Source organism: Lampetra fluviatilis, chromosome 73 (assembly GCF_964198595.1).
Source record: "Lampetra fluviatilis chromosome 73, kcLamFluv1.1, whole genome shotgun sequence".
In the NCBI taxonomy this organism is placed as follows: Eukaryota; Metazoa; Chordata; class Hyperoartia; order Petromyzontiformes; family Petromyzontidae; genus Lampetra; species Lampetra fluviatilis.
Window position 1 is genome coordinate 3,242,210 of NC_136347.1, and position 14,353 is coordinate 3,256,562.

The following is a 14,353-nucleotide window of genomic DNA, read 5'->3' on the forward strand; positions in this document are numbered from 1 at the left end:
GCTGCTACTAACAGCACTTGCCCCTACAGTGCTGCTAGAGGCTACACGGGGGACCTTTGCCTGTGTCTACCTTCATAGGCGCTGCTGCTACTAACAGCACTTGCCCCTACAGTGCTGCTAGAGGCTACACGGGGGACCTTTGCCTGTGTCTACCTTCATAGGTGCTGCTGCTACTAACAGCACTTGCCCCGACAGCGCTGCTAGAGGCTACACGGGGGACCTTTGCCTGTGTCTACCTTCATAGGCACTGCTGCTACTAACAGCACTTGCCTCTCCAGCTGCTAGAGGCTACACGGGGGACCTTTGCCTGTGTCTACCTTCATAGGCGCTGCTGCTACTAACAGCACTTGCCTCTCCAGCTGCTAGAGGCTACACGGGGGACCTTTGCCTGTGTCTACCTTCATAGGTGCTGCTGCTGCTGCTAACAGCACTTGCCCTACAGCCTGCTAGAGGCTACACGGGGGACCTTTGCCTGTGTCTACCTTCATAGGCGCTGCTGCTGCTACTAACTGCACTTGCCTCTCCAGCTGCTAGAGGCTACACGGGGGACCTTTGCCTGTGTCTACCTTCATAGGCGCTGCTGCTGCTACTAACAGCACTTGCCCCAACAGCCCTGCTAGAGGCTACACGGGGGACCTTTGTCTGTGTCTACCTTCATAGGTGCTGCTGCTACTAACAGCACTTGCCCCGACAGCCCTGCTAGAGGCTACACGGGGGACCTTTGCCTGTGTCTACCTTCATAGGCGCTGCTGCTGCTAACAGCACTTGCCCCTACAGCGCTGCTAGAGGCTACACGGGGGACCTTTGCCTGTGTCTACCTTCATAGGTGCTGCTGCTACTAACAGCACTTGCCCCGACAGCGCTGCTAGAGGCTACACGGGGGACCTTTGCCTGTGTCTACCTTCATAGGCACTGCTGCTACTAACAGCACTTGCCTCTCCAGCTGCTAGAGGCTACACGGGGGACCTTTGCCTGTGTCTACCTTCATAGGCGCTGCTGCTGCTACTAACAGCACTTGCCTCTCCAGCTGCTAGAGGCTACACGGGGGACCTTTGCCTGTGTCTACCTTCATAGGCGCTGCTGCTACTAACAGCACTTGACCCGACAGTGCTGCTAGAGGCTACACGGGGGACCTTTGTCTGTGTCTACCTTCATAGGCACTGCTGCTGCTACTAACAGCACTTGCCCCGACAGCGCTGCTAGAGGCTACACGGGGGACCTTTGCCTGTGTCTACCTTCATAGGCGCTGCTGCTGCTACTAACAGCACTTGCCCCGACAGTGCTGCTAGAGGCTACACGGGGGACCTTTGCTTGTGTCTACCTTCATAGGCACTGCTGCTACTAACAGCACTTGCCCCGACAGTGCTGCTAGAGGCTACACGGGGGACCTTTGCCTGTGTCTACCTTCATAGGCGCTGCTGCTACTAACAGCACTTGCCCCGACAGCGCTGCTAGAGGCTACACGGGGGACCTTTGTCTGTGTCTACCTTCATAGGCACTGCTGCTACTAACAGCACTTGCCCCGACAGCGCTGCTAGAGGCTACACGGGGGACCTTTGCCTGTGTCTACCTTCATAGGCGCTGCTGCTGCTACTAACAGCACTTGCCCCGACAGCGCTGCTAGAGGCTACACGGGGGACCTTTGCCTGTGTCTACCTTCATAGGCACTGCTGCTGCTACTAACAGCACTTGCCCCGACAGCGCTGCTAGAGGCTACACGGGGGACCTTTGCCTGTGTCTCGTTTGTACAGTGGACGATGAAGAGTCGGAGGGTGAGGAGTTCACGGTGCGGGACGGATACATCCACTACGGGCAGACGGTGAAGCTGGTGTGCTCCGTGACGGGCATGGCTCTACCACGCCTGGTACACACACAGAGACACACGCACACACACGGACACGTACACACACAGTCACACGTACACACACAGTCACACGTACACACACCTACACACACACGTACACACACGTACACTCACACACGGATACATCCACTACGGGCAGACGGTCAAGCTGGTGTGCTCCGTGACGGGCATGGCTCTACCACGCCTGGTACACACTCACACACACCTACACACACTCACACGTACACACACCTAAACACACACGTACACACACAGTCACACACGTACACACACGTACACTCACACACGGATACATCCACTACGGGCAGACGGTCAAGCTGGTGTGCTCCGTGACGGGCATGGCTCTACCACGCCTGGTACACACACTCACACGTACACACACACACGTACACACACCTACACACACACACACGTACACACACCTACACACACACACACGTACACACACGTACACTCACACACGGATACATCCACTACGGGCAGACGGTGAAGCTGGTGTGCTCCGTGACGGGCATGGCACTACCACGCCTGGTACACACACTCACACACACCTACACACACTCACACCTACACACACACACAGAGACACACGCACACACACACGTACACACACAGTCACACGTACACACACCGTCACACGTACACACACAGTCACACACGTACACACACAGTCACACGTACACACACAGTCACACGTACACACACACACACGTACACACACACACGTACACACACAGTCACACGTACACACACACACGTACACACACAGTCACACGTGTACACACGTACACACACGTACACACACAGTCACACGTACACACACGTACACACACACACACGTACACACACACGTACACACAGTCACACGTACACACACACGTACACACACAGTCACACGTACACACACACACAGAGACACACGTACACACACACGTACACACACAGTCACACGTACACACACCTACACACACACGTACACACACAGTCACACGTACACTCACACACGTACACACACACAGTCACACGTACACACACACGTACACACACACACACGTACACACATACGTACACACACAGTCACACGTACACACACAGTCACACGTACACACACACTCACACACACCTACACACACTCACACGTACACACACACACCTACACACACACACGTACACACACAGTCACACGTACACACACACACGTACACACACACAGTCACACGTACACACACACGTACACACACACACACGTACACACACACACACGTACACACACACACACGTACACACACACACACGTACACACATACGTACACACACAGTCACACGTACACAAACAGTCACACGTACACACACACACACGTACACTCACACACGTACACACACACGTACACTCACACGTACACACACTCACACACACACACTCACACCTACACACACACTCACACGTGCACACACACGTACACTCACAAAGACAAAGATCCCCCATGTAGCCTTAACAGACTGTAGGGGCAAGTGTTGTTAGCGAGCACCTATGAAGGCCGGAACGGCACACGAGGGGGGTGGGTGGCCAGCACCACGCCCGACCGCCTTTGTCTCCCCAGTGGCGATGTTTACACACCGAACCAGGTACTCATTTAAGGCTGAGTCGACCTAGGGGAGGCCGGGACCGGTTCAGATAATCGTCACTGGTGTTGGCCGTGAGCGGGAATCGAACCCGGGTCGCCAGGTTCATAGCGCAGCGCGCTAACCACTACACCCACCGCTCCCCACACACAGTCACACACTCACACGTACACACATGACACATGTACACAGACGCAGACAGACACACACCTATACACACACTCACACGTACACGTACGCACACGTACACACCTGCACACACGTACACACCTACACACACACTCACACACAAGTACACTCACACGTACACTCTCACACGTACACACACTCACACGTACACATGTACACACAGACAGACGGACACACTCACACGTACACACACATTCATACGTACAGACAAACTCGCACGTACACACACTCACACACTCACGTACACACACAGACAGACACACACCTACACAGACAGACACACAGACAGACACACAGACAGACACACAGACAGACACACAGACAGACACACTCACACGTACACACTCACACGTAGACACACACTCACACGTACACATACTCACACGTACACACACGTACACACGTACACACTCACACGTACACACACGCTCACATGTACACACACACTAACACGTACACACACACTAACACGTACACACACACAGACACACACACTCACACCTACACACATGACACACGTACACACACACAGACACAGACAGACACACACCTACACACACACTCACATGTACACACACACTCACATACGTACACACAGTCTCACACACACTCGGTCACACTCACACATACACACACTCACACGTACACACACAGACACAGACAGACACACACAGACACACACCTACACACATACACTCACACACGTACACACACAGAGACAGACACACACCTACACACTCACGTACACACACTCACACGTACACACACAGACACAGACAGACACACACAGACACACACCTACACACATACACTCACACAAGTACACACACAGAGACAGACACACACCTACACACTCACGTACACACACTCACACGTACACACACAGACACAGACAGACACACACAGACACACACCTACACACATACACTCACACACGTACACACACAGAGACAGACACACACCTACACACTCACGTACACACACTCACACGTACACACACAGACACAGACAGACACACACAGACACACACCTACACACACACACTCACACACGTACACACACAGAGACAGACACACACCTACACACTCACGTACACACACTCACACGTACACACACAGACACAGACAGACACACACAGACACACACCTACACACACACACTCACACACGTACACACACAGAGACAGACACACACCTACACACTCACGTACACACACTCACACGTACACACACAGACACAGACAGACACACACAGACACACACTCACACACACACACTCACACACGTACACACACAGAGACAGACACACCTACACACTCACGTACACACTCACACACGTACACACACACGTACACTCACAAAGACAAAGATCCCCCGTATAACCTTAACAGACTGTTGGGGCAAGTGCTGTTAGCGAGTAGCAGCACCACGCCCGGCCGCCTTTGTCTCCCCGGTGGCGATGTTTACACACCGCTACACCAGGTACTTATTTGAGGCTGAGTCGACCTAGGGGAGGCCCGGGACCGGTTCAGATAATCGTCACTGACGGTGTTGGCCGTGATTGGGAATCGAACTCGGGTCGCCGGGTTTGGAGCGCGGCATAGCGCTAACCACTACACCCACCACTCCCTGTCCATGTGTCTCCCCCCGTGTGTGTGTGAGTGTCCGTGTGTGTGTGTCCGTGTGTATGTGTGTACGTGTGAGTGTGTACGTGTGAGTGTGTGTGTGTCCCCGTGTGTGTGTGTGTGTCCGTGTGAGTGTACGTGTGTGTGTGTGTGTACGTGTGTGTGTGTGTACGTGTGAGTGTGACTGTGTGTGTACGTGTGTGTGTGAACGTGTGAGTGTGTACATGTGTGTGTGTCTGTGTGTACGTGAGTGTGTACGTGTGTGTGTGTGTGTACGTGTATCCGTGTGTGTGTCCGTGTGTGTCCGTGTGTGTCTGTGTGTGTGTCCGTGTGTGTGTCCGTGTGTGTCCCGGACAGATAATCCGCAAGGTGGACAAGCAGACCGCGCTGTTGGACGCGGACGACCCCGTGTCGCAGCTGCACAAGTGTGCCTTCTACCTCAAGGACACGGAGCGCATGTACCTGTGCCTCTCGCAGGAGCGCATCATCCAGTTCCAGGTGAGGCTACACACACACCACACACACACACACACAGATACACACACACACACAGACACACACACACAGACACACAGATACACACAGACACACACAGACACACACACACAGACACACACACACAGATACACACAGACACAGACACACACACCACACACACACACAGATACACACAGACACACACACACACACCACACACACACACAGACACACACAGACACACACAGACACACAGATACACACACACACACACAGACACACACACAGATACACACAGATACACAGACACACACACAGACACACACACACACACAGATACACACAGACACACACAGACACACACACACACAGACACACACACAGACACACAAAGATCTCCCATATAGCCTTAACAGACTGTAGGGGCAAGTGCTGTTAGCGAGCACCTATGAAGGCCGGAACGGCACACGAGGGGGTGGGTGGCCAGCACCACGCCCGGCCTCCTTTGTCTCCCCGGTGGCGATGTTTACACACCGCTACACCAGGTACTCATTTGAGGCTGAGTCGACCTAGGGGAGGCCCAGGACCGGTTCAGATAATCGTCACTGGTGTTGGCCGTGAGCGGGAATCGAACCCGGGTCGCCGGGTTCGTAGCGCAGCGTAGCGCTAACCACTACACCCACCGCTCCCCATTACAGACACACACACACACAGACACACACACAGACACACACACAGAGACACAAGTACATAGATACAGAGAGAGACGCACACAGACAGTGACCATCCATCACGTCTCCGTGTCTCCCCCCCACTCGTGTCTCACCCCCATCTCCCCCATGTCCACCACCTCCACCACCACCACCACCACCACCACCCCCACCACCACCACCACCACCCCCACCACCACCACCACCACCCCCACCACCACCACCACCCCCACCACCACCACCCCCACCACCACCACCACCACCCCCACCACCACCACCACCCCCACCACCACCACCACCCCCACCACCACCACCACCACCCCTCCCCCACACCACCACCTCCGCCACTACCACCACCACCACCACCACCCCCACCACCACCCCCACTACCACCCCCACCACCACCACCACCACCACCCCCACCACCACCCCCACCACCACCCCCACCACCCCCTCCCCCCCCACCCCCTCCCCCCCCACCACCACCCCCACCACCACCACCACCACCACCACCCCCACCACCACCCCCACCACCCCCTCCCCCCCCACCCCCTCCCCCCCCACCACCACCCCCACCACCACCCCCACCACCACCCCCACCACCCCCACCACCACCACCACCACCCCCACCACCACCACCACCACCCCCACCACCACCACCACCACCCCCACCACCACCACCACCACCCCCACCACCACCACCACCACCCCCACCACCACCACCACCCCCACCACCACCACCACCACCACCCCCACCACCACCACCACCCCCACCACCCCCACCACCCCCACCACCACCACCACCACCCCCACCACCACCACCACCACCCCCACCACCACCACCACCACCCCCACCACCACCACCACCACCCCCACCACCACCACCACCACCCCCACCACCACCACCACCCCCACCACCACCACCCCCCCCTCCCCCCCCACCCCCTCCCCCCCCACCACCACTCCCACCACCCCCCCCTCCCCCCCCCTCCCCCTCCCTCCCCCCCCTCCCCCTCCCCCCCCCTCCCCCCTCCCTCCCCCCCCCTCCCCCCCCCCCTCCCCCCCCCCCTCCCCCCCCCAGGCGACTCCGTGCCCCAAGGAGCTGAACAAGGAGATGATCAACGACGGGGCGTCGTGGACAATCATCAGCACGGACAAGGCCGAGTACACCTTCTACGAGGGCATGGGGCCCGTCAGCGCGCCCGTCACGCCCGTGCCCGTCGTCGAGAGCCTGCAGGTGACCACCGGGGTCGACGGGGGTCACCGGGGGTCGACGGGGGTCACCGGGGGTCGACGGGGGTCACCGGGGGTCGACGGGGGTCGCCGGGGGTCGACGGGGGTCGCCGGGGGTCGACGGGGTCGCCGGGGGTCGACGGGGTCGCCGGGGGTCGACGGGGTCGCCGGGGGTCGACGCGGGTCAACGGGGGACGACGGGGGTCAACGGGGGTCGACGGGGGTCGCCGGGGGTCGACGGGGTCGCCGGGGGTCGACGGGGTCGCCGGGGGTCGACGGGGGTCACCGGGGGTCAACAGGGGTCACCGGGGGACGATGTGGGTCGCTGGGGGTCGCTGGGGGTCGATGGCGGGCGACGGGGGTCGCCGGGGGTCGACGGGGGTCACCGGGGGTCAACGGGGGTCACCGAGGGTCAACGGGGGTCACCGGGGGTCGTTGGGGGTCACTGGGGGTCGCCGGGGCGACGGGGGTTGCTAGGATAGGTTACCAGCCGGGTGTCCCCGTGTCTCCCCGTCAACATGTCCCCGTGTCCATGTCCCGGTGTCCCTGTGTCTCCGTGTCTCCGTGTCCCCGTGTGTCCCCGTCACCGTGTCCCCGTGTCCGTGTCCATGTCCCGGTGTCTCTGTGTCTCCGTGTCTCCCCGTCACCGTGTCTCCCCGTGTCTCCCCTTGACCATGTCCCCGTGTCTCACCGTGTCTCCCCGTGTCTCCCCGTGTCTCACCGTGTCTCCCCGTGTCCCCCCGTGTCTCCCCGTGTCTCACCGTGTCTCCCCGTGTCTCCCCGTGTTTCCCCGTGTTTCCCCGTGTCTCCCCGTCACCGTGTCTCCCCGTGTCTCTCCGTGTCTCCCCGTGTCTCCCCGTGTCTCCCCGTGTCTCCCCGTGTCTCCCCTTGACGATGTCCCCGTGTCTCCCCGTGTCTCCCCGTGTCCCCGTGTCTCACCGTGTCTCCCCGTGTCCCCGTGTCTCCCCGTGTCTCCCCGTGTCCCCGTGTCTCCCCGTGTCTCCCCGTGTCTCCCCGTGTCCCCGTGTCTCCCCGTGTCTCCCCGTGTCTCCCCGTGTCCCCGTGTGTCCCCGTGTCTCCCCGTGTCTCCCCGTGTCTCCCCGTGTCTCCCCGTGTCTCCCCGTGTCCCCGTGTCTCCCCGTGTCTCCCCGTGTCTCCCCGTGTCCCCGTGTCCCCGTGTCTCACCGTGTCTCCCCGTGTCCCCGTGTCTCCCCGTGTCTCCCCGTGTCTCCCCGTGTCCCCGTGTCTCCCCGTGTCTCCCCGTGTCCCCGTGTCTCCCCGTGTCTCCCCGTGTCTCCCCGTGTCCCCGTGTGTCCCCGTGTCTCCCCGTGTCTCCCCGTGTCTCCCCGTGTCTCCCCGTGTCTCCCCGTCTCCCCGTGTCTCCCCGTGTCTCCCCGTGTCTCACCGTGTCTCACCGTGTCTCCCCGTGTCTCACCGTGTCTCCCCGTGTCTCCCCGTGTCTCCCCGTGTGTCCCCGTGTCTCCCCGTGTGTCCCCGTGTCTCCCCTTGACCATGTCCCCGTGTCTCACCGTGTCTCCCCGTGTCTCCCCGTGTCTCCCCGTGTGTCACCGTGTCTCCCCGTGTCTCCCCGTGTCTCCCCGTGTCTCCCCATCACCTTGTATCCCCGTGTCTCCCCGTGTCTCCCCGTGTCTCCCCGTGTCTCCCCGTGTCTCCAGCTGAATGGAGGCGGTGACGTGGCGATGCTGGAACTCACCGGACAGAATTTCACGCCCAACCTCAGGGTCTGGTTCGGAGATGTCGAAGCCGAGACCATGTACCGGTAATCTCACGCACACACACGCACACACGCACAGACACACACGCACACGCACGCACACGCACACACGCACACGCGCACACGCACACAGACACACACACACACGCGCACACACACACGCGCACGCGCACACGCACACGCACACACACAGACACAAACACAGACACACACACACGCGCACACGCACACGCACACACACGCACACACGCACACACACACGCACACACACACGCACACACACACACAGACACGCACACGCACGCGCACACGCACACACGCACACACACACGCGCACACACACACAGACACACACATACAAGCACACGCACGCACACACACACGCACACGCACACGCGCACACACACACGCAGACACACGCACACACACACGCACACACAGACACACGCACACACACACATGCACGCACACGCACGCACACACAGCTGATAGCACGCTGTGTCTCTCTCTCTCCCCACCAGCTGTGCTGATAGCACGCTGTGTCTCTCTCTCCCCACCAGCTGTGCTGATAGCACGCTGTGTCTCTCTCTCTCCCCACCAGCTGTGCTGATAGCACGCTGTGTCTCTCTCTCTCCCCACCAGCTGTGCTGATAGCACGCTGTGTCTCTCTCTCTCTCCCCACCAGCTGTGCTGATAGCACGCTGTGTCTCTCTCTCCCCACCACCAGCTGTGCTGATAGCACGCTGTGTCTCTCTCTCTCTCTCCCCACCAGCTGTACTGATAGCACGCTGTGTCTCTCTCTCTCCCCACCAGCTGTGCTGATAGCACGCTGTGTCTCTCTCTCTCCCCCACCAGCTGTACTGATAGCACGCTGTGTCTCTCTCTCTCCCCACCAGCTGTGCTGATAGCACGCTGTGTCTCTCTCTCTCCCCACCAGCTGTACTGATAGCACGCTGTGTCTCTCTCTCCCCACCAGCTGTGCTGATAGCACGCTGTGTCTCTCTCTCTCCCCACCAGCTGTGCTGATAGCACGCTGTGTCTCTCTCTCTCCCCACCAGCTGTGCTGATAGCACGCTGTGTCCTCTCTCTCTCCCCCACCAGCTGTGCTGATAGCACGCTGTGTCTCTCTCTCCCCACCAGCTGTGCTGATAGCACGCTGTGTCTCTCTCTCTCCCCCACCAGCTGTGCTGATAGCACGCTGTGTCTCTCTCTCTCCCACCAGCTGTGCTGATAGCACGCTGTGTCTCTCTCTCTCTCCCCACCAGCTGTGCTGATAGCACGCTGTGTCTCTCTCTCCCCACCAGCTGTGCTGATAGCACGCTGTGTCTCTCTCTCTCCCCACCAGCTGTGCTGATAGCACGCTGTGTCTCTCTCTCTCCCCCCACCAGCTGTACTGATAGCACGCTGCGTCTCTCTCTCTCTCCCCACCAGCTGTGCTGATAGCACGCTGTGTCTCTCTCTCTCCCCCCACCAGTTGTGCTGATAGCACGCTGTGTCTCTCTCTCTCCCCACCAGCTGTGCTGATAGCACGCTGTGTCTCTCTCTCTCCCCACCAGCTGTGCTGATAGCACGCTGTGTCTCTCTCTCTCTCCCCACCAGCTGTGCTGATAGCACGCTGTGTCTCTCTCTCTCCCCACCAGCTGTGCTGATAGCACGCTGTGTCTCTCTCTCTCCCCCAGCTGTACTGATAGCACGCTGTGTCTCTCTCTCTCTCCCCACCAGCTGTACTGATAGCACGCTGTGTCTCTCTCTCCCCACCAGCTGTGCTGATAGCACGCTGTGTCTCTCTCTCTCCCCACCAGCTGTGCTGATAGCACGCTGTGTCTCTCTCTCTCCCCCAGCTGTACTGATAGCACGCTGTGTCTCTCTCTCTCTCCCCACCAGCTGTACTGATAGCACGCTGTGTCTCTCTCTCCCCACCAGCTGTGCTGATAGCACGCTGTGTCTCTCTCTCTCCCCCCACCAGCTGTACTGATAGCACGCTGTGTCTCTCTCTCTCTCCCCACCAGCTGTACTGATAGCACCGCTGTGTCTCTCTCTCTCCCCCACCAGCTGTGCTGATAGCACGCTGTGTCTCTCTCTCTCCCCACCAGCTGTACTGATAGCACGCTGTGTCTCTCTCTCTCCCCACCAGCTGTGCTGATAGCACGCTGTGTCTCTCTCTCTCTCCACCAGCTGTGCTGATAGCACGCTGTGTCCCTCTCTCTCCCCACCAGCTGTGCTGACAGCACGCTGTGTCTCTCTCTCTCTCCCCACCAGCTGTGCTGATAGCACGCTGTGTCTCTCTCTCTCCCCACCAGCTGTGCTGATAGCACGCTGTGTCTCTCTCTCTCTCCACCAGCTGTGCTGATAGCACGCTGTGTCTCTCTCTCTCCCCACCAGCTGTGCTGACAGCACGCTGTGTCTCTCTCTCTCTCCCCACCAGCTGTGCTGATAGCACGCTGTGTCTCTCTCTCTCTCCCCACCAGCTGTGCTGATAGCACGCTGTGTCTCTCTCTCTCCCCCACCAGCTGTGCTGATAGCACGCTGTGTCTCTCTCTCTCTCCCCCACCAGCTGTGCTGATAGCACGCTGTGTCTCTCTCTCTCTCCCCACCAGCTGTGCTGATAGCACGCTGTGTCTCTCTCTCTCCCTCCCCACCAGCTGTGCTGATAGCACGCTGTGTCTCTCTCTCTCTCCCCACCAGCTGTGCTGATAGCACGCTGTGTCTCTCTCTCTCTCCCCACCAGCTGTGCTGATAGCACGCTGTGTCTCTCTCTCTCTCCCCACCAGCTGTGCTGATAGCACGCTGTGTCTCTCTCTCTCTCTCCACCAGCTGTGCTGATAGCACGCTGTGTCTCTCTCTCCCCACCAGCTGTGCTGATAGCACGCTGTGTCTCTCTCTCCCCCCACCAGCTGTGCTGATAGCACGCTGTGTCTCTCTCTCTCCCCACCAGCTGTGCTGATAGCACGCTGTGTCTCTCTCTCTCCCCCCACCAGCTGTGCTGATAGCACGCTGTGTCTCTCTCTCTCCCCCCACCAGCTGTACTGATAGCACGCTGTGTCTCTCTCTCTCTCCCCACCAGCTGTGCTGATAGCACGCTGTGTCTCTCTCTCTCCCCCCACCAGCTGTGCTGATAGCACGCTGTGTCTCTCTCTCTCCCCACCAGCTGTGCTGATAGCACGCTGTGTCTCTCTCTCTCTCTCCCCCACCAGCTGTACTGATAGCACGCTGTGTCTCTCTCTCTCCCCACCAGCTGTGCTGATAGCACGCTGTGTCTCTCTCTCTCCCCACCAGCTGTGCTGATAGCACGCTGTGTCTCTCTCTCTCCCCACCAGCTGTGCTGATAGCACGCTGTGTCTCTCTCTCTCCCCACCAGCTGTGCTGATAGCACGCTGTGTCTCTCTCTCTCCCCACCAGCTGTGCTGATAGCACGCTGTGTCTCTCTCCCCCCCACCAGCTGTACTGATAGCACGCTGTGTCTCTCTCTCCCCCCCCCCAGCCCTGTACTGATAGCACGCTGTGTCTCTCTCTCTCCCCACCAGCTGTGCTGATAGCACGCTGTGTCTCTCTCCCCCCACCAGCTGTACTGATAGCACGCTGTGTCTCTCTCTCTCCCCCCACCAGCTGTGCTGATAGCACGCTGTGTCTCTCTCCTTCCACCAGCTGTACTGATAGCACTCTGTGTCTCTCTCTCTCTCTCCCCACCAGCTGTGCTGATAGCACGCTGTGTCTCTCTCTCTCTCCCCACCAGCTGTGCTGATAGCACGCTGTGTCTCTCTCTCTCTCCCCACCAGCTGTGCTGATAGCACGCTGTGTCTCTCTCTCTCCCCCACCAGCTGTACTGATAGCACGCTGTGTCTCTCTCTCTCCCCACCAGCTGTGCTGATAGCACGCTGTGTCTCTCTCTCTCTCCCCACCAGCTGTACTGATAGCACGCTGTGTCTCTCTCTCTCTCCCCACCAGCTGTGCTGATAGCACGCTGTGTCTCTCTCTCTCTCCCCACCAGCTGTGCTGATAGCACGCTGTGTCTCTCTCTCTCTCCCCACCAGCTGTGCTGATAGCACGCTGTGTCTCTCTCTCTCCCCCCACCAGCTGTGCTGATAGCACGCTGTGTCTCTCTCTCTCCCCACCAGCTGTGCTGATAGCACGCTGTGTCTCTCTCTCTCTCCCCCCACCAGCTGTGCTGATAGCACGCTGTGTCTCTCTCTCTCTCTCCCCCACCAGCTGTGCTGATAGCACGCTGTGTCTCTCTCTCTCTCCCCCACCAGCTGTACTGATAGCACGCTGTGTCTCTCTCTCTCCCCACCAGCTGTGCTGATAGCACGCTGTGTCTCTCTCTCTCCCCACCAGCTGTGCTGATAGCACGCTGTGTCTCTCTCTCTCCCCACCAGCTGTGCTGATAGCACGCTGTGTCTCTCTCTCTCTCCCCCCACCAGCTGTGCTGATAGCACGCTGTGTCTCTCTCTCTCTTCCCCACCAGCTGTGCTGATAGCACGCTGTGTCTCTCTCTCTCTCCCCACCAGCTGTGCTGATAGCACGCTGTGTCTCTCTCTCTCTCCCCACCAGCTGTGCTGATAGCACGCTGTGTCTCTCTCTCTCTCCCCACCAGCTGTGCTGATAGCACGCTGTGTCTCTCTCTCTCTCCCCACCAGCTGTGCTGATAGCACGCTGTGTCTCTCTCTCTCTCCCCACCAGCTGTGCTGATAGCACGCTGTGTCTCTCTCTCTCTCTCCCCACCAGCTGTGCTGATAGCACGCTGTGTCTCTCTCTCTCTCTCCCCACCAGCTGTGCTGATAGCACGCTGTGTCTCTCTCTCTCCCCCCACCAGCTGTACTGATAGCACGCTGTGTCTCTCTCTCTCTCTCCCCACCAGCTGTACTGATAGCACGCTGTGTCTCTCTCTCTCCCCCCACCAG

The 14,353-nt window shown here is 59.1% G+C and overlaps 1 protein-coding gene across 3 annotated transcripts in view; it reads left to right on the forward strand.

Moving 5' to 3' along the window:
* The window catches only part of RBPJ (recombination signal binding protein for immunoglobulin kappa J region), an 83,494-nt gene that overhangs the window by 67,614 nt on the left and 1,527 nt on the right, over positions 1-14,353 (forward strand). For all 3 annotated transcript variants that reach the window (XM_078883809.1, XM_078883811.1, XM_078883812.1), the window contains 4 exons: positions 1,752-1,819; positions 5,658-5,798; positions 7,569-7,724; positions 9,397-9,500. In XM_078883809.1, coding sequence (XP_078739935.1) covers positions 1,752-1,819; positions 5,658-5,798; positions 7,569-7,724; positions 9,397-9,500 — 469 coding nt within the window. The remainder of the gene's footprint in view (positions 1-1,751; positions 1,820-5,657; positions 5,799-7,568; positions 7,725-9,396; positions 9,501-14,353) is intronic.